The sequence below is a fragment of the Scyliorhinus canicula genome, chromosome 8 (assembly GCF_902713615.1).
Source record: "Scyliorhinus canicula chromosome 8, sScyCan1.1, whole genome shotgun sequence".
Taxonomy (NCBI): domain Eukaryota; kingdom Metazoa; phylum Chordata; class Chondrichthyes; order Carcharhiniformes; family Scyliorhinidae; genus Scyliorhinus; species Scyliorhinus canicula.
The window spans coordinates 170,498,154-170,519,315 of record NC_052153.1 but is presented as its reverse complement, the minus strand read 5'-3'; the positions used below and the strand labels follow the sequence as shown (position 1 = coordinate 170,519,315).

The window sequence follows — 21,162 nt, the reverse complement described above, 5'->3', positions numbered from 1 at the left end:
AAAATCAGTTCTTTCCCATTGTCACAGATGCTGTCCTGCTGCCAGTGGAAAGAGATTTTGCAAGTCATTACCATGCGATTTGGCTGACAAACCAGCTGTGAAACCAGATTTTATATCTCAAGTTTGTGTAAAAAACTGAAGGAACAGCAAAGAATTAATTTACTTAGTTAACATTGTAAAAATACTCCCAAAGCATTGTTGCTGTTACATGAGCAAACAGCTTTGAGATAAGTCACCGATTCAGCCCCGTTTGATGATTTTGGTTAAGGGTTGAATGTTAGCCATTGGCAGGACGGCCCTGCTTTTCATCAAATTATGCTCTCAGCATTTTTACGTGCACTGAAAGTCTTGATTTCACATTTCACATTTATACTTGTTTGTAGGTGTCTGGCACAAGTGATTTGAAAGCTCGGATGGACATTGCATTTTTAAGTGGGTTACAATAGCTGCCCCAAGTCGCCCAAAGAGTGGCAGACGTTCCCTGGCTGAATACATGCTGCAGCTGATCACAGTTTGTTAGAGTCCATGGTTTCTCATCATTAGTAAGAGATGTGCATTCTCACCAAGGTCTCACCACTCCCAACCACCACCTTTCCTCATTTGGCTTTGCTGGTACTGACAGTCCTCATCAAAGGTCAGAGGCCACAATGTAACAGAACTATAAGCAAATGAATCCTGATCTGAGAATTCAGCTTGAAACAAAAACCTTGGCAGTTTTAATATCCAGAGAACGTGAAGGTTTCACAGGGGTTTCTCTCTCTGGGAGACAAATGCTTTGCATTGTTTGGGGGGGGGGAGAGCGTTTGCCACACTTCTGGAGAAGATAACAGTGACAGAGCGGGAGCTGTTCTGAGGATACTCCCAGCCCCCGTGGTCTGCTCTCGTTGGCACCCTTAAAGCTTAACAGTGCTTTAGTTGACTGCTGAGCAACCATGCTTTCCTGTCGTTTGACAAAGTTTGAATTCGATGTTACCCGTGGAACGCTAAATAGAATAAGTTCCATGATCTTGATGGCTTTGGTATCTTAAATTTGCTTTACCAGAGGCCTGGTTTGTCTGTATGTCTGTCAAACCTGGAATCTCAATGGGTCTTCAGTGATAAGAGGTGCAGTTTAAATCCTCTCACTCCTAGACGTCTAATGGGTAAGGATCCATGCATACTTGTCAATAATGAGCCTCCAGACCTGGGAGAAAAGGTGACCCCTAAGGGACTCCAGATATTGAATTCCCCATTCCTCCTGTCAGCAACAGTGGCAACACATTGACACCAATAACTGGGCACTTTTTGCCTTACACTAGTTGAGTGAATTTTATATCCTTTCAATTTTATTTTGAAGTGCTATTTATAAATACACACCGACTTCAGGAAACATTTTATCTCGAAAGGAAAAATTGTGCATTCATACAGCATCTTTTCTAAGCTCAGTCAGAAAACTACATGTGAAGTGCAGTTACTGTTGCTCTGTTGGCTAATATGGTACCCAATCTGCGTAATGCAAGATCCCACAAACAATAATGTGCCGTGACTAACTAACCTGTTTTGATGGAGAGTAAATGTTGGGCAGGACACCATTCGTACCCCTAAAATGCTTGGGGCGGCATGTGGCGCAGTGGATAGCACTGGGACTGTGGCGCTGAGGACCCGGGTTCGAATCCCGGCCCTGGGTCACTGTTCATGTAGAGTTTGCACATTCTCCCTGTGTCTGCGTGGGTTTCACCCCCACAACCCAAAGATGTGTGGGTTAGGTGGATTGGCCATGCTAAATTGCTCCTTAATTGGAAAATTGGTACTCTAAATTTATTTTTTTTAAATGCTAACGCAGTGTGGGATGTAACCCAATCGTCTTCCTGGAACAAGCAATCAGGGGGGTCCAATGTGTAAAATGGTGTGCCATTGGAGCAGCGCTATGCCTGTTGCCTACCTGACACCGTGGGGTTGAAAAGGCCTCATGACGAGGCTGCTAGGTTTCACCTTGTGGCCTTATTGTGACTGGGGTTCTCTCTTGGTTGGGCACCCTGCAGGCTCCCAACCCCCCTCCCCCCCCCCCCCCCCCCCCCTACCCCCACCACCCTGCCCCACATGGCTCCCCGTCCTCTTGTTCCCCCAACTCCCTCATTGGGGGTCTGCCATGCTGGCCTTGGTGAAACCTGCACCCACCCTCTAAATTGGCTCCAAGGCTCCTCAGCATTGAGGTTGGCCTGTTGCCCGAGCAGTAGCCACCACTCCCAGTGGCATTGCTGGCACAAGAGACCTATCAGCCATTTATTTGGCTGGCACCTCTCGTTGGCGGGCTCCCTCCTAGCTGTGGGGGGGGAAACATCGCCCTTGGCCCGACAGCCATAACAGCCGACTTGGGCAAATCAGCCACGCAGAGGTGGGATGGAGGCCGTCTGTTAAGTTGGCAGGTGGGGACAGGGTCACTGCTTCTGCATAGTATCGAGCCCATGGAATCTTTCATATTCATCTGAGAGGGTCGATGGGGCTTTAGTATAACTTCTCATGTCAGCCTTCCAGCAATGCAGGACACAGTTTAGCATTGCACTGATCCTGGTACTCAATTCCTGGAATGAAAATTAAAAATATAACTTTGAGGAAATAAGAGTGTTGTCACTGAACCAAGTTGCCTGTTATTGTATAAAGTGAAAGAGGTTTGTTTGATTTTGAAAATAAATGATTTGTTGTCAAGCAAAATAGTAATATTACTGAACCTTGGCGGAAGTCTCATTGTTTGTGCTGAAGTAGTTCATTGTTGTGCAGTCGAACCATGTAGCCCGACTCCCTACAGAAAGGCATCAGGACTTTGTGTTTTACTTTTATACTAGGTGCCTCTCTGCACCTGATCAGTTTGATCAATGAGACTCCAAGAGGCTGAAATTTGCACTCCTCAAGCATCTGTCTCAATTCGGTCGCCTGCTGTTTTTAGACATATTTAGGTAACCTAAATATTTCCTCCGTGTGTCATATATGTTGGATAAAAGGTTATCAGAGTCTGAGCCAAATCAGCTGCAATTTCTGTTGAGGTTAGACAGAATTAACAGCATGAGGACCCATGATTGAATACCTGTCGGGTATCGTCTCTTGAGCGAGTGGCCCAGCTGTGATACAATGGTCAGCTGTTTCTTTAGAACAGGGCACCAGGTTCAGCATTTGTTCGCTAACCAGTTTCCCTCAGGAAGATATAGAAATGATTGAATATCATTGCTGGGACCTATGTTATATAACTAGATATCAGTTGCCTGTTGGAACAATTTCTTCAAGATACTCTGTGCTCCCAGAGACCATCAGGGTCAATTTTGTGCCGTTCGCTAATGAACTTTGTTAAGCAAGTGTGGTCAATGTTGGCAAGACAATTTGCCCAGCAACAAAGCTCAATTGTTCAAAGCATTAGTACCTCAAAAGAAGTCAGCACGTATGAACCATAGGCAGGCCCCATAAGGAAACCTCAGTCTTCCGCTGTCTCTCCACTGCCTATCAGTTCCCACCCATTTCATCATAATCACCTGTGGATTCCCCTACCACTGACCTGAATACCGGGACCTTTTCCTGTAAGTCCTTGGTTGTGGTCTGATGCCAAACCAAATTCCTCTCCTACATGCCAGCTAGGCAGTGATCTCAGCTGGGTTTGGCCACAAGTCCCTGTATCTGTGTGGGCTTCCTCCGGGTGCTCCGGTTTCCTCCCACAGTCCATATTCGGCAATATAGGTGGATTGATCATGCTAAAATTTCCCCTGAGTATGCCCAAAGGTTAGCTGAGGTTACGGGGCTAGGGCGGGGGAGTGGGCCTAGGATAGAGTGCTCTTTCGAGGGTCGGTGGAGGCTCGTTGGGCCAACTGGCCTCATTCTGTACTGTAGGGGTTCTATGATGCTATATATTAGCCTGAATCTTTAACTGAGGCCTGGGAGACAAAATCTCTCTGTTAGTATCGAAGGATTCAAATTTTGTAATGTTGCCAAAGAGCTGCACCGATGGGATGACAGGGAAACTGATGCTGATTTGAATGCGCACCATTGGCCCTGGGCCAACTCTCCTTGGTGTTTCTGCTCCCCTCTCTTCAAAATGTGTGCGTTTTATTGGAACATGATCAAAAGAACTCAGAACACAGGTTTAACAACTGGAAACCAATTTGTGTGTGATCTTTCTAAAAATCTTTTGAACACTCCTCCTACTCCCAGAAGTGCTCCTGTTGCACCCTGAGATTGTTTCAAAGTGAGACTTGCAATTTTGAGTTCTTACACTGCAGTTACTGTCGACGCCCCCCTCCCTCCCCCACTGCCCCGTGGTTTGGACAGGTTCCAAAGAAATCGGGTGCCCTCCAGTACCAAAGTGGCAATGTGAAAACCCTGAGCATTAAGTATTGAAGGGGAAGATTGACAGTGGTGGGGGTAAGGAACATCCAAGATCGCCATTTGTTTGAGTTTGGATCAGGATTTTTGGAAAATCTCCAGGAGGTAACTCGAGCAAGAAAGCCTAGTGCTATTCTAAACCCACGCCTATTTCTGTGTTTCAGGATGTAAAGGCATTAATCATTATTGGTTATGAATGTTTTTTGCCATTTTTTTAATGATCACTAGCGTGAATAGAAACATGCAAACCACCCCTCCTTTTATCATACACCACCTCAGATCCAGATTTAGACTCGGCAACAGACTGCACCTTTAGCATATAATCCTAGAATTTACAGAAGGGGGCCATTCGGACCATCGAGTCTGCACTGGCCCTTGGAAAGAGCAGCCGACCTAAGCCCACACCTCCACTCTATCCCCATAATCTAGTAACCCCACCTAACCTTGTTGGACACTAAACGGGCAATTTAGCATGGCCATTCCACCTAACTGCAGACTCCGCACAGACAGTGACCCCAGCTGGGAATCGAACCTGGGACTTTAGTTTATGTCGCGTCTTTCCCCGCCTCAGGCTCTCCCGAAGCGCTTTGCAGCCAACAATGTGCTTCCGAAGCGTAGCCACAGTTTGTAATTCAGGAAATACAGCCGCTAGTTTGCACACAGCAAGCCCACAAAGAACAAATTATTCATGGCCAGCCAATGGGTTCTTATGATGTTGGGGGAAACACAAATACTGGCCAGGATATGAGAAAGAACTCCACTGCTCTTCTTTGAAACAGTGCCACGGGAGCTTTTATATTCACCTGAGGGGGCAGACGGGGGGTCTCGGTTTCAGTCTGAGCAGAAAACCAGCATCTCCGACAGTACATCACTTTCTCAGAACTGAAATATCAACCTTGATAATATGTTCAAGTCTCTTGAGTAGGATTCAAACAGTGGAAGTTCCAAATCAGAGGGGTGAGTGCTACCACTCGGAGGGGTACCAGTTGGAGTGGGAAGTGTTACAATCCCCAGAGAGATGGATAATTTAAAAAAAACATATATTTTTATTAAAGCTATTCCATATTTAAAAGAATTTGGAGTGCCCAATTATTTTTTCCAATTAAGGTGCAATTTAGCATGGCCAATCCACCTACCCTGCACATCTTTTGGGTTATGGGGGCGAAACACACGCAAACACGGGGAGAATGTGCAAACTCCACATGGACAGTGACCCAGAGCCGGGATCGAACCTGGGACCTCGGTGCCGTGAGGCAGCAGGGCTAACCCACTGCGCCACCGTGCTGCCTTGGCCATGCTAAATTGCCCTTAGTGTCCAAAATTGCCCTTAGTGTTGGGTGGGGTTACTGGGTTATGGGGATAGGGTGGAGGTGTGGGCTTGGGTAGTGTGCTCTTTCCAAGAGCCGGTGCAGACTTGATGGGCTGAATGGCCTCCTGCACTGTAAATTCTATGATCAGGACAAACAGGCAATTGAATACATCATGAACGACAGGACCCTGGGAAGCACCAAGGATCAGGGGACCTTGGTGTGCATGTACAGCAGTGCTTTAAAGTAACAGGGCAGTTGATAAAGTGGTTGAGATGGTATATGGCATAATTTTTTTTTTAAATTGAGAGTACCCAATTATTTTTTCCCCAATTAAGGGGCAATTTAGCATGGCCAATCCACCTAACCTGCACATCTTTGGGTTGTGGGGCTGAAACCCACGCAGACATGGGGAGAATGTGCAAACTCCACACAGCCGTGATTTGAACCTGGGTCCTCAGCGAAGCGGTCCAGTGCTAACCATTGCGCCACATGCCGCCCATCATGTCAAAGTTTATAGAGTGCTGCCCGTGTAAACAGGGCACCCATGACCTCACGGATGCACTTGTGGGCTGTAGATTGTGAGGTGCCACACAAGTCCCTGCTCGAGCCCTGGAATGATCCTGAGGTGCAGAAGTTCAAGGCTACGGTGACCTTACTGGCCGCCGAGAGCGAGTATCCTCCTCTTCCACACGGTGCCAAGTCCGCGAGGACATGACACTGGTGTCCCACCACCCCTTTATTGAGACGGAGCCTCCTGCAAAACATGCTGTCTGTCATCCCAGTAAAACAATCTGTGCCTTCCTTTGATGTCTAATACTGAATTACCCAGATTTACTTCCAGGCAGATTTCCAAACACCTCACATGACCCCTCCTTCATTTTACCCTAAATTTAAAGACACAGTACCAAAGCATAGTAGTTTTATACACCTCCTTATTTTAATCAAAGCTTTGTTGATTCCTTTACCAACCCACATATTGACCAAGGTCTTGAAGGTCTATTATAGAGCCTTAACCTTAACTCAAATCAGCCCTGCCTGGTCTGCATGGGCTGGTTTAGCTCAGTGGGCTAGACAGTTGGTTTGTAGTGCAATTCAATTCCCATACCGGCTTACCCGAACAGGCGCCAGAATGTGGCGACATGGGGCTTTTCACAGTAACTTCATACTTGTGACAATAAAAGATTATTATTATTGGACCCTCAGTGAGCTCGATTATTACAGCCAGCCAAAACATCAGAAGACAGTGCTGTGCTTGTTAACCGAAAGCACCTATAGGGACCACAACTCAGCTGGTCAGTCAGATTCATCTTGGGAAACATTTCTTTAAACATTGCTTGCAGGTTGCAAAACAATCTTTAACTTGAAGCAACTGAGATGGTCTCGCACAATCCCTAAAGGAACCGGCATGCAAATAGGTCATCAGAACACACCATAAGTCTTTCACTGTGCTCAGAATTGCAATTTTGAGAGTGATACAGGGAGGTGTAATTTAACGTTTGGCAGCGACAGTGTGTCAATAATCTGCAATCTGCACTATCCATTATCTCCACAGTAGTGTACTCAACTGATCATTTTTCTCCCGCTAAATGGACCTGTTCACTTTACTGCTCTGCCAAGCGCAACCTACAGTTACCTCGCAGATCTCCTGTGCCTCATCTGCTGGCATTTATGCCATGTTTGACATTTGCAAAATGGTTTGGCATTAGCATAAAAACATCGTTTTGTTACCCAGAAACATGACCCAGCTGAACCTGCCTTTAACAAGTGAGCGCCAGACATCAAACCAATTATTATTTCTAAGGAGACACTGTCATGTGTCAGGAGTGCATCCTCCGCTGCAATGGCACCTTTGTCCGTAATTACAATGTGCAGCAAAATAAATCGTACTGGTACTCATTTGGTCAATTCTGTTGCCTCACCAATCTCCACCCGCCCACCCAAAGATGCAACCCATGGGGAATATGATGTGGCACGCTCCTTGTGAACCTTAGCCACTGCTTCATCGAACCTTCCCATGAGGTTCCAGCTATTGGAACGTTCAGTAATGTATTCCTGATTTTGCTGTCATTATTAAATGCTATAGGCCGTAGGTTTGAAAACAAAAAAGCGTAAGGAAATCCAGTGAGAGAAAAGTACTCTGCATCCTGAGAACTCGGTGTTATGTCACTTTTTACCTTTAATTACTGATACCATTTCTTTCTGGGAGCATTCAAAGATTGGGCGGATTTTCCGGTTGTGGAGGCAGTCCGCCATTGGCCGCTGGTGGGACCTTCCGATCCTGCTGATGTCCATGGCATTTTTGCGTGTACTGCCCCTCCGCCACCAGGGAACCTGTCACGACGGGGGGGAGGGGTTAGCTTTGATGGGACCGGACGATCCCGCCGGCGGGAAGCCCCGGAAAATTTTTGAAGTGGCAGCACGTAACGATTTGTCTGGGAATTTCCTTAGAGCTGTGCTGCAGCACTGCAGTAATGACTGAAGGTTCTGGAAGGGCAACAGGAACACTGTTGCTGTGGTCGGTTGTGGCAGGAGAATAGTTCCACGACCGGGCTATCAATTTGATTCTTGTTTTTGAAGCCCTTTATTCAAGCTCAGAATCACTCTCAAGGTCTATCGACTTACAAAAAATCCGGAGGGATGTAAACCAGGTTTGCAATTCGCTATCACCCCTTTTCCACAATCACTTTGTGGAACTACACACACATCCAATTGTGTGTGTAGTTCTCAGAAGAAAAGTGCCAACAACGAGATATTTATATAGCCCGTTCAGTACAATAAAAGAGCCCAAGGTGCTTCATGGGAGCATTATAAATCACTCAACCACTTAAGGTGATACTAGGGCAGATGGCTAAAGCCTGATAAAGAGTTAAGAGGAGTGGGTTGAAGGAAGGAAAGGAGTGTCAGAGATGTAGGGGAGGAAGTTCAGTGCTGGGTGCTTGAAGCAGCTGTAGGTACAGCCACCAACAGTGGAGCAATTAAAATCAGGATGCTGATAAGGTCAGAATCAGAGGAGCACAGACATATGGAGGTTTGTGAGGCTGGAGAGAGATTACAGTGGTAGGGAAGGGAGGAATTTGAAAACAAGGATGAAAATTTTAAAATCAAGATGTTCCTTGACTGGGAGCCAATGCACATGAGCCGGGGTGATTGGGGAATGGGACTTGTTGCAAGGACACCTGCTGGTACATGTGGGTAGTTGAGAAGCTGAGGTGTCAGTGCATTATGCTGGGAGTGAGCAGATCATCCAGGAGACCTCATTGTAGGAGCATTCCAAAACAGTGGGCCAGCTGCCTACTAGCTGCTGTTGGGTTCCCATTCATCTGGTGATCCTGAGACTTGGAAGCGCAGTGTTATCATAGGAACATGGGAACATAGGAGCAGGAGTAGACATTCATCCATCAAACCTGCTCTGTCATTCAATACAATCATGGCTGATCATCCACTTCAATGCATTTTTGCCCCACACTATCCCCATATCCCTAACCTCATAACATTTACAAATCTGCTTTCAACATACTCAATGACTGAGCTTCCACAGTCCCTCTGGGGTAGAGAATTCCAAAGATTCACAACCCTCTGAGCAAAAATGTCTCCTTATCTCAGTCCTAAATGGCTTCCCCCTTATTTTGAAATCCTTCCAAAGTTGATGAACTCAGATGTTTCCATCTGCTATGTTCTTGTCCACTCACCAGTTGGCCCAAACCCCATTGAAGCTGCTTTGCATTTTCCTCACAACCGACGTTCCCACCTCGCTTTGTGTCATCTGTGAATTTGGAAATATTACATTTTCCCCAATGACCAAACCATTGATATATATTGTAAGCAGTTTGGGCCCAAGCACCGCTCCCTACGGCACCCCACTAGTCACAGGCTGCCAAAGTTAAAATTACCCATTTATTGGAGGGAGCACCCTAATTAAGGCCACGCCTCCACCCTATCCCCGTCACCCAGTAACTCCACCTAACCTTTTGGACACTAAGGAGCAATTTAGCACGGCCAATCCACTTAACCTGCACATCTTTGGACTGTGGGAGGAAACCAGAGCACCCGGAGGAAGCCCACGCAGGCACGGGGAGAAAGAGCAAACTCCACACAGACAGTGACCCGGGTCCCTGGAGCTGTGAGGCAGCAGTGCTAACCACTGTGACACCGTGCCGCAGCTGCTTGCAAAGTTAAGGAAAACGACAGCATTTCCCTCCACTCCTCCTGAGAGCGGTGGAAGCAAGCTGGTTGAGTATTTTTAAGGCTGAGTTAGATAGATTCTAGATTGACAAGGGAGTCAAAGGATTATTGGGGACAGACAGGAAAGTGGAGATGAAGCCACAATCAGACCTTAGCAAATGGCGGAACAATCTCAAGGGGCTGAATGGCCTACTCCTGCTCCTAATTCATATGTTCACTTGGCAACACTACTGTCCAAATGTGACGGCAATTCAAAAGTTCTGCATTAACTTTGAGTGCCCTGGACATCTTGAGATTGTGAAAGATACGATGTATGTAAGGTCTATATTTCTTTTTGTTTACTTTTACTATGAACTGCTGGGAGATTGCAGCACTGAGTGTGGATTATTGCATCTTGGTGCCTGTGGGACTCTGATCAGCATGCAGCCTTACTGTGGTCTGCTCTTTGTGCGTTGCAATCAGAATTTACATTGCCACTGCCAGTCTCACTTGGTCTGCCTAATGGAGGGCATGCACAGAAATACCAACAATTACTGCTCAGTGGTCAGGTGATGGGGGCTCTTTTACTGTGCTTGAGGTAAATTGTCCTGTGCCCATGCCAATATTTACCTCAACTTATTCCTGATATCACTTCACCTTTGTGAACTTTGGTTTGTTTGAGTGCATAGAGATAAAGCTGCAGAGGTTTGTTCCTGTTTGTTCGAACTCCTCAGTCAGCGGGCGATAGGTTCATGAACTGACGGCAGCCAATACCTATGTCTATATGTTAAAGCTACTTTTGCCTGCGGGGTTGCACGTTCAAAGACCCCCCCCACATGCACACACACATGCCGGTGTGAAGAACAAAGCTTGATTGTGAACTCCTCCCTGGCAGGATCTGTGCAGGGAACAGGATCCGCAGAAGCCACACGAGGAAGTGCAGTGTCCATTCGGCCCATATTGAAGCCTGTACCATAAATCCTCATGCCTGGAATGAGGAAGCAAGCAACAAGGAACTTTAATTCAAGAAGGACGAGGTGCTGGGATGTGGGGATTGGCGAAGGCGGAGGCAGATTTGGAATGGAACATCAAGCGAACAAAAAAACCCAGATAAAACATCTGGCGAGCACAGTCGCCCCATAGTAAAAACTCTTCGATGCTTCTGGCTCAGAATAGGTTTTTGAACCTTGCCACTTGTTGCAGGCGGCAGAGCTTGAGAATGATGTTGATTAACTGAAGTGGGTAACTGAATGCCCATGATACTCCTGGGACACTAGAAGCTTAGTAAATGCCCAAGCCTTGGGTTAAGAGAGCTTTTTTCCCTTGCAAGCCAAGTGATTTTTCTGTTATTCCTGACTGCACTAATTGATAATGCAGCATTAATAACAATTACAGTGACAGAACTGACAGCTCTTAATCTCCATCTTTTACCTCTTATCCTCTGGGCTCGCTTAAAGATTTCCAGTGTTTCTCTGAGTTTAAATTTCCTTAGGGTGCAGTAAGAGTAAAGTAAAGATTTATAAATTTAAAAAAGGACTCGAAATCTCTTGTGCCACATTTTTTGAAGACAGTACTTCTAAGACAGACCCAGAAAGCCCTGCGAGCAGCAAATAAACCCCTTTATTTGCAGCTCAAACTCCAGTCAGTTTGGGTGAGGGCCCTGTTATTGGAAACAGCACAACATGCAATAATAGTCTGAAAACTTACTCTACAATTCACTTGCTATCAGTCAGGAAGCATATGAACTCAGCAGGAGGTTTGAGATAAAGGCTAATTTATGGAGAATTATGCGAGCATAATCACACACAAACCCCAGAAGGGGTGAACATGACGATGCATCTTCCCTTCTGTGTGCTTCATCTTCATTTCTTGTTTTGATTATAGTATTCTGAGTATTTTGAAAGCCTTGCTTCCTGCTTTGCTCAAAGCTTTATGAGCCACACGTTGTGCTTTGTGTGAAATCCTGTCAGATTTAATACGGAACATGAAAGTAAACCTGTAACCGTATGTTTGTTATTCATGAGTTCCAAATATGCGCACAGACTATTGCACAAGAAAAAAAGAAGAAATCAGCAGCCTAGTGTGTCATTTAGCATTAAATTAATTTGACCCTTTTGTGCTTGATATTAAATCTTTTCATCAGGTGCAGCGTTTATCTGTCATCAACATGCAAATGACTTGGCTGAAGATCACTTGGCGATGAGCCACTTGGTGTTTTTGCTCTGTCTGCGCATTGCCTGTTCCTTCCAGACAATGGGATGTCATTGATTCATTTCTTCTTTTCCACCCTCCCCAAGATAGTTTTTTTTAATGTGCATATATAGAGCAAGAAATATAATGAGATTTTTTTTTGTGCCTTTGCTTTAACATAGACATGTTTGCAATTGGCTTGTTGCAGTGAGGAAAAGGTGGCTGATATTTGCCTTTCAGAAAACGAGAGGAGAAACACTATCCTCGAGAGTACCTTCGAGCAGACATTGTGGCCTTTACACCAGCGCCTGGAATGGGTTGCCTGGACGGGCATTTGAGCCCAGGACTCATTTTAGAAACAGTGAGCTGTTGTCATGGGAAGGAGTTGATATTCTGCGAGAATCTGATCAAATGGGTTGTTGGCTTGCTTAACCCAAACCAGTCTTGTGATTTTGCCAATGATTTAACAATTAAACAATGGCAATATGAACCATTGTGAAATCAACGCCTTTTCACTCTTGGTTAACCAGCAGTTGTGGACTTACTCAAGTACGTTTCTTCCTTTTCTAATACAGTCAATTATTGCTTCAGTAAAGTTTCATGCTGGCCAGAGTAAGTCACACTTAAAAAGGAAGAGGGTGCAATTTTAGGGTTTGCTGGGGATTGCATTGCTTCTTCTTCTGTTTCCAGTGATCAGTGTGTTCAAACAAGGTCAGTTAAAATCCATATACACAAGATCATTACCGCACAAGGTGGAAATAATTAAATCTTGTTTGTGATAAGTAATCAGCTTTTCCCAGAGTAAAAAGACAGAAGGCGGAATGTTAATAGAAAAGGTAGTTGCAAGTTCTAACCGTTAGGTTCTAACACCTAACAAGGTGTTTCTCGTTGAAAATGAGAGCAGGCAGGTCTTCCATCATGATCTTCCCAAACATTGCCATTTTTTAGAGGTGGGGGAGAGTTTGCGCCTTCATTGTGAGTGGTGTGGCCTAAAGCTCACCCAGCTCCACAAAGATCGGGACTCTCTCTTTAAAGGACGATCCGTTCTCACAACCCTCATGGACATTGGGGAACTCCCCCGAACAATGTTTGCCGGTAGCAACCCATCCCCAAGGTTCGCTAGCATTGGAGTCCTCCCCTTGGGTCTCCTTTTAGGCCCTGTCCTTGGACATACCCCCTTCAGACCCCACCTCTTGGCACTGCCAGTTTGGTGCCCTTGCGTTAATCTGAGGGTATTTCCTTGCTATGTCTTTGACCACGCAGGGCTACGCTAACCTCTGAGCCCCCAGCGTAGTCATCAAGTCTGTTTTTGAAGAGCAATAACGAACGATTGGTATCTGGCATACAAGGGTGTTGTGGCTACGGGTTTCAGGAAGGTCTCCCACCCATTGTGGAAAGGAAAAACTTTGGGCGTGGAGAAACCTTATGGGCAGCACGGTAGCACAGTGGTTAGCACTGTTGCTTCACAGCTCCCGGGTCCCAGGTTCCATTCCCGGCTTGGGCCACTGTCTGTGTGGAGTCTGCACATTCTCCCCATGTGTACGTCAGTTTCCTCCGGGTGCTCCCGTTTCCTCCCACAAGTCCTTAAAGATGTGCTATTAGATAATTTGGACATACTGAATTCTCCCTCCTTTAACCCGAGCAGGCGACTGGGGGCTTTTCACGGTAAATTCATTGCAGTGTTCATGTAAGCCTACTTGAAATGAAAAATGAAAATCGCCTATTGTCATGAGTAGGCTTCAATGAAGTTACTATGAAAAGCCCCTAGTCGCCACATTCCGGCACCTGTTCGGGGAGGCTGGTACGGGAATCGAACCGTGCTGCTGGCCTGCCTTTGTCTGCTTTAAAAGCTAGTGATTTAGCTGAGTGAGCTAAACCAGCCCCTTGTGACAATAATAAAGATTATTATTATTATTACTGAGGGGACTTGTTCTGAGTTTGAAATCCCGGGCAGAAATTTCACAAAGGTATCACTCCCGCAACTCTGATTTCTTCCAACCCAATGTTGCCTGAACCTTGCCCTTTTTGCATTTTGACATGCATTTTCTTTTTAATCAGCAATGCATCTACTCGGCCTGAACTGGCAGCTGCAGCAGGTCGAAAATTACATGTTTGAAAATGGGAAAGTGAAGACAGAGAGCTCACCAACCAATGCAGTGACATCAACTTCAGGAGATAGTGGTAAGCAATGACCTGGGTCAATATTAAGAATAATGTGAATGAAAACTGATATCCCGTCTGCATTGAGAGGGGGAGCTTTGTCCATTTGTTATTATCATCTTCTCAGAAGATTGACTTCTGTGGATCTCTACCGTTGTCCATATTGTGCGACCCTTCCACATTCTGTATCAAGAATGTGTCATCTGTGTCCAGCACATTACATCTATCATCCATTTTCTCACCTCCTATCAATCTTCCCTTCCAAGAACTGCCTTTGACTACAGTGTGCTGTGACTGAAGTATTATATCTTTCTCTCGTTGATGGGGTGCACTTATTTACTCTTTTCCCCAATCAATTCCAACACTCCCTCGTTACTCTTCCTGTCTGTGTAGGACACACGGAACATCTTTTCCGATGTCCCCATCTCAAATTCATTCAGCTTGACAAAAGTCTCTTTCTTTGACGTCAACTCTGACTCTCATAGCAGAGGTGGCAAGTTGAAACACCTCACCTTTCCTAAGATTCAGAGTTAGTTTCTTTGATGTTAATATAGGGGGGGGAGCTAGCTAACTTTAAAAAAAGGACTAGCATTTTTCACAGCTGCCAGACATCTTGAAGCCCTTTAAAGTCAATTAAATGCTTTTGAAGTGTAGTCACCGTTGTAGTATAAGAAAAGTGGCAGCCAATTTACAAACAGCAAGCTCCCACAAATAGCAATGCGATCATGTCCAGGTGACCTGTTTTTCTGCTGTTGACTGAGGGATAAATATTGACCATCCTTGTGCGAGGGATGATTCCACTGGCCTTCCTCAAAATAGTGCTGTGGGATCTTTTACATCCACCTGAGAGGATGGACAGGGCGTTATATTTTAATTTTAAATTTTTACATTTTAAAAAAATAGTTTATTTTCAAAAAATTCCAATTAAGGGACAATTTAGCGTGGCCAGTCCACTGACCCTGCACATCTTTGGGCTCTTGAGACCCATGCAAACACGTAGAGAGTGTGCAAACTCTACGTGGACAATAACCCGGGGCCCGGATTGAACCCAGGTATTCAGCGCCATGAGGCAGCAGTGCTAACCACTGCGCCACTATGCCGCCCCCTATATTAATATCTGAACTCTCTCCTACTGCGTCAGTACTGCACAGGAATGCCAGCCTAGGCTTTGGTGATCAAGATTCTCGGTTAGACTTGAGCCGGGGACCTTGTAGCTCAGGCAAGGGTGCCAACAATTGAGCCACCGCAACCACTGAAATTGCCTTTAGAAATATCAACTAGATGGAACGCAGCAGACACCTATAAAAGAATGTATCCACTTGCCCTCATGACTCTGTATTGTCCATTGTGAAAGCCATTCATGCAAACCAGGATTGCCCCATTGTTGGATCTGGTCTACACTGAGACATCTGCTTTGATCTGATGGGGAGGTCTGTATATAGTAACCGGAGTAGATTATTCAACCTATCACATTGGCTCGGTAAAGATTTCCTGACAGCAAGCTAACAACTCATCTGATCGCTTCACCCCAAATGACCGTCCTCTGCCATCTTCTCACTGCACTTTTAACATTCTCTTGGACAAGCTGATTAAAGCTAGTTTCAATAATTAATCTGAAGGCAAGCATCACTGTTACTGCAGCACTCCCTTAGCTCTAGACTAGATTGTCAGTCTTGGCTATGCACAAACCCTGATATGAGGTTTGAACTGTTACCAGCCTCCCCGGACAGGCGCCGGAATGTGGCGACTAGGGGCTTTTCACAGTAACTTCATTGAAGCCTACTCGTGACAATAAGCCATTTTCATTTTTTCAACTCATAACTTGTTGCCTCACCGCAACAGTGCTACCAGTTGAGCCAACTTGACTTGAGTTCCTCTTGGTTATTCAGGTGCTCAGGTTTCAGGGTTATGGGGAAATTGCTGGAGATTAGGGCTGATTGGATAACCTTTACAAAGAGCTGGCAAGCGTATGATGGGCCAGATGGCCTCCTCCTACACTGTAGGACTGTGAACTTGACAACTGTACAAGCTGTGCTACAAAGCCACCATTTTGGAGCCTCAGGTAAGTTTAAATGTCAGTGGGTACCATATCTACTCTCAACATTAATAGTTTTGATTGTTTTTAAATATAGAAATTAAAGCAAGGAATATAAAAACGGTGCTTGGGTCACAGGCTATAATATTTGTAATGTTTAGAGAACCCCAAAGTGTATCATGGAGTTCACGTGACCCACAACTTTTAATAGACTGCGGTATGGGGAGCACACGGCCCACTCGACAGGTGTGGTACAGCAGAAATCGAAAAGTATTGTTTAAAGCAAAACAATGTTTATTCTATGAACTCAAATTGACCTTTTTGAAACATACAATGAACATCTTGGCAACCGCCAATTCAAATACAACCCCCAAACAATACAACACTAAGTAATCCATAATAACTTCCCAAACAACATCTATAAGACAGAAGAAACACCTTTTAACAGAAGCGTATCAGGTTTACATTCACTACTGAAAACATTTATAATTCTGAATTCACCAAACAATCAAGAGATAGTATTTTCATGGCAGAGAGATCAACAGTACACCTGCTCTGTCTGGCTTCAGCTCCAACACTGAAAATGAAACTAAAACACACCCTGCAGCAAACAGCCCACAACGAAAGTAAAAAGCTGACAGATAGCCCAGCTCCACTCCACACTCTGACATCGCTGATGAACACCCATTTCTTAAAGGTACATTTCTTAAACACCCATTTCTTAAAGGTACTCGCACATGACGCCACCCCCCCAAGAAAAAAAATAAACCATCAACTTCAAGATGGTTTCATTTTTCACCTATTCACTATCCTTTAACAAATGCACACAGTAAATATGCTTTTTCGTTTCAAAAAACAACACAGGCAAACAGGTATAATAATATAGTCCATTTTTTTCCCGTTCTTCTTCCTCCAACTGAAATTGCTTCCGTTCATCACATTCGTGACAAAGCATCGGCTATCACGTTTGCTCATCCTGCCACATATACTATTTTTAAATGAAATGGCTGTAAGAATAAACTCCAGCAAAGCAGCCTTGCATTGTTATTCCGGAATCGCCCCAAAAATGCAAACGGATTATGATCAGTATATATGATGATGTCAGACGGATTGCGAGCCACATAAATGTGAAAATGTTGCAAAGCCAGCACTAAACTCAAAGTCTCCTTCTCAATCTTTACTGGTGAGAATTCAATTTCTTTGAAAAATAACCAATAGGCCGCTCTAGCCCTTCGTCGTCGTCTTGTAGAAACACCGCACCTACGCCCACATTACTCGCATCAGCTGCCACTTTGAATGGTTTGGTATAATTTGGGATGGCCAACACAGGAGCAATGGTTAACACCACCTTCAGGCCGTCAAATGCTTGTTGACACTTCGCTGTCCATTGGAATTTGTTATGCTTCTTGAGCGAGTCCGTCAGTGGAGCGACCACATTGCTAAAATTCGGTACAAATTTCTGGTAAAATCCTCTCATACCAAGAAATCGTATTATTTCCCGTCGTGTCGAGGGTATCGGAAACTCCCCAATAACTTGTTTTCACATTTCGTGTGACCAGTCAACCCTGTTCGATTGAATGGCCAAGGAAAGTGACTTGTGCCTTTCCAAATTCACGTTTGGCTAGGTTTATCACCAAACCCGCCTCTTCAAGTTGATCGAATAACTCCACCAGATGTTTTAAATGTTCTATCCACGTCTGGCTGAAAATTACCAGATCGTCGATGTATACCGCAAATTGTGTAATCCTGAAACGACTTTGTCAGTGAACCATTGAAATGTGGCTGGGGCTTTTCATGCCAAATGGCATAACTTTGAATTGGTATAGACCATCTGAAGTCACAAAAGCTGAAATCTCCTTCACCCTTTCGGATATAGGTACCTGCCAGTAACCTTTAAGTAAATCCAGTTTGGAAATTAAAGCTGATTGTCCCACTTTCTCAATGCAATCCTCCAAATGTGGGATAGGATAAGAGTCTATTCTTGTAACTGCATTAACCTTTCTATAGTCCACACACAACCATTGGGTACCGTCCGGTTTAGGCACCATCACTATGGGTGAGCTCCATTGGCTGCAACCCAATTCAATTATGCCATTTTTAAGCACACTCTCAATCTCTTTGTTAACCTGTGCTAATTTTAAAGGGTTAAGTCTGTATGGACGTTGTTTGATTGGAACAGCATTTCCCACATCTACATCATATATAGCCATTTTAGTACTTCCCAATTTATCTCCACAAACTTGCCTATGTGATATCAATAACTCTTTCAGGTCAGTTTGTTTTTCCTCTGCAAGCTAACTCAACAATTTATCCCAATTTCTAAGAACATCCTCGTTTTCCAATTTAATTTGAGGTATGTCAAATTCACAGTCATCTGGATTTGGTTTGTCACTTTGCATTAGAATCATTAAAACCTCCTCCTTTTCCTCTCCTTCTCTTTCAAAGTACCTTATAAGCATATTTACATGACATACTTGGTGAGTCTTCCTTCTATCTGGTGTTTTTACCACACAATTCACCTCACTTAATTTCCTTTCAATCTGATAAGATCCACAAAACCTAGCTTTTAAAGGTTCACCGACCACTGGTAACAACACTAAAACTTCATCTCCAATGGCAAAACTACGAACTGTGGATTTCTTGTCCACGACCCGTTTCATCACATTTTGTGCAACTTTTAAATGTTATCTCGCCAATTCACCTGCTCTCTTTAATCGTTCCCTAAAATTTGACACGTAATCCAATAATGTAATTTCCGATTTCTCACTCACCAATTTTTCCTTAATCAATTTAAGTGGTCCTCTTACCTCATGACCAAACATTAGTTCAAAAAGGACTAAATTTGGTTGACTCATTAGGTGCATCCCTAATTGCAAACAGTTCGAATGGAATTCCTTCTTCCTAATGCTCTGGATAATCTTCACAATAAGCCCTCAACATTGTCTTTAATGTCTGATTCCACCTTTCTAACGCTCCCTGCGATTCTGGATGGTATGTAGTTGATTTAAACTGTTTTATTCCTAAGCTATCCACTGGGCTAAATCGCTGGCTTTGAAAGCAGGCCAGCAGCACGGTTCGATTCCCGTAACAGCCTCCCCGAACAGGCGCCGGAATGTGGCGACTAGGGGCTTCTCACAGTAACTTAATTTGAAGCCTACTCGTGACAATAAGCGATTTTCATTTTCATTTTCATAACTTCTTTGAATAACCTTGAGGTAAAATTCGATCCTTGATCTGATTGTATTTCTGTGGGTAGTCCATATCTCGTAAAGAATTTAAGTAACTCCTCCACAATCTTTTTAGCTGTAATATTACGGACTGGAATGGCCTCTGGAAACCTAGTAGACACATCCATTATCCTCAAAAGATATTGATTTTCACTTTTTGTTTTAGGAAGCGGTCCTACGCAATCAATTAGGACCCTTGTAAAAGGTTCGTCAAATGCTGGAATGGGTATTAAGGGCGCTGATTTTATCACTGCTTGAGGTTTCCCTATCACTTGACATGTGTGACATGATTGACAAAATTTAACTACATCTTTATGTAGTCCAGGCCAATAAAAATGTTTTTGGATTTCAGCTTGAGTTTTTCTTATTCCCAAATGACCTCCCACTGGTACCTCATGTACAACTTGCAACTCCTCCTTTCTATACCCTACTTGAACTTCTGCCCACTTTTCATCCGCCTGCATATGTAAAGGTCTCCATTTTGTCATCAAGACATCACTTTTACGGGAATAACACTCTGGTTTACACTCCGATTCCTCTTCCGTATATGCTTTCTGATACATCCATTTTATCTCTATATCTTTCTGTTGTAACTCCTCCAATTTTCCTGAACTAAAAATATCCACCTCATCCTCTACCTGTTCTACCTGTTCTACCTCCTCTACCTTTTTCAACTATCTGATCAAAAATCGTTTCTGATAATTACACTTCACCTTTATCTTCACTCTTTGATTTCTCCTCTTGTCTTAACCTGTGACTTTGCGACCTTGTTATGACACAATCTAGAAAAATCCCAGGATATTCGTCCTTCAACACTTCAGTTGTCTGATTCTCCACTGGCTTATCAACCATAGTAGACATCACTCCCACCTGCTATATCATTACCCAAGATATACTGTATTCCTGGACAAGATAGTTTCTCTTTTACTCCTCCTACCACTTCACCACTCTTCACTGGATTTTCCAACCTTACCTTATATAATGGAACACTACTCCTCTCACCCTGAATTTCACATATAGAACATAGAACAGTACAGCACAGAACAGGCCCTTCGGCCCTCGATGTTGTGCCGAGCAATGATCACCCTACTCAAACTCATGTATTCACCCGAAACCTGTAACCCAACAACCCCCCCCCCCCCCCCCCCCCCACCTTACTTTTAGGACACTACGGGCAATTTAGCATGGCCAATCCACCTAACCCGCACATCTTTGGACTGTGGGAGGAAACCGGAGCACCCGGAGGAAACCCACGCGCACACGGGGAGGACGTGCAGACTCCGCACAGACAGTGACCCAGCCGGGAACCGAACCTGGGACCCTGGAGCTGTGAAGCATTTATGCTAACCACCATGCTACCGTGCTGCCACCTTTTCGGGCAACATTCTTCCCAAACTAGATAACTCCTCATCTCTTACCATTGAAGATTGACTAGCTCCCGTATCTCTTAAAATTGTGACTTATTTACCTGCTCCTCCTGATACACATGACTAAACTTTACCCACACAAGTAAATTTTTAAAGAGAACTGGCACCTTCTTATCAATCACCTCTTGATCAGGCTGTACAATCTTTTGCACCTCCTTCGCTTCACTTGGGTTTTCCTTTACCACTTTAACAAACCCCACTGTCTTATCCTGTTTTACCACATCAGTCTTCCCAGTGCTTTGCTTCAACCACCAACACTGTGGCTTTACATAGCCTAGTTTATTACAGTGAAAGCATTTGAAACTTTT

At 44.5% G+C, this 21,162-nt stretch overlaps 1 protein-coding gene across 25 annotated transcripts in view; it reads left to right on the top strand.

The window, feature by feature from the left end:
* tenm3 (teneurin transmembrane protein 3) overlaps positions 1 to 21,162 on the top strand; it is a 4,148,867-nt gene that overhangs the window by 3,881,458 nt on the left and 246,247 nt on the right. For 24 of the 25 annotated variants that reach the window (XM_038805738.1, XM_038805732.1, XM_038805730.1 and 21 more), the window contains one exon: positions 14,064 to 14,186. The exons of the other annotated variant lie outside the window; for it this stretch is intronic. In XM_038805738.1, coding sequence (XP_038661666.1) covers positions 14,064 to 14,186 — 123 coding nt within the window. The remainder of the gene's footprint in view (positions 1 to 14,063; positions 14,187 to 21,162) is intronic. 25 annotated transcript variants of the gene reach the window in all.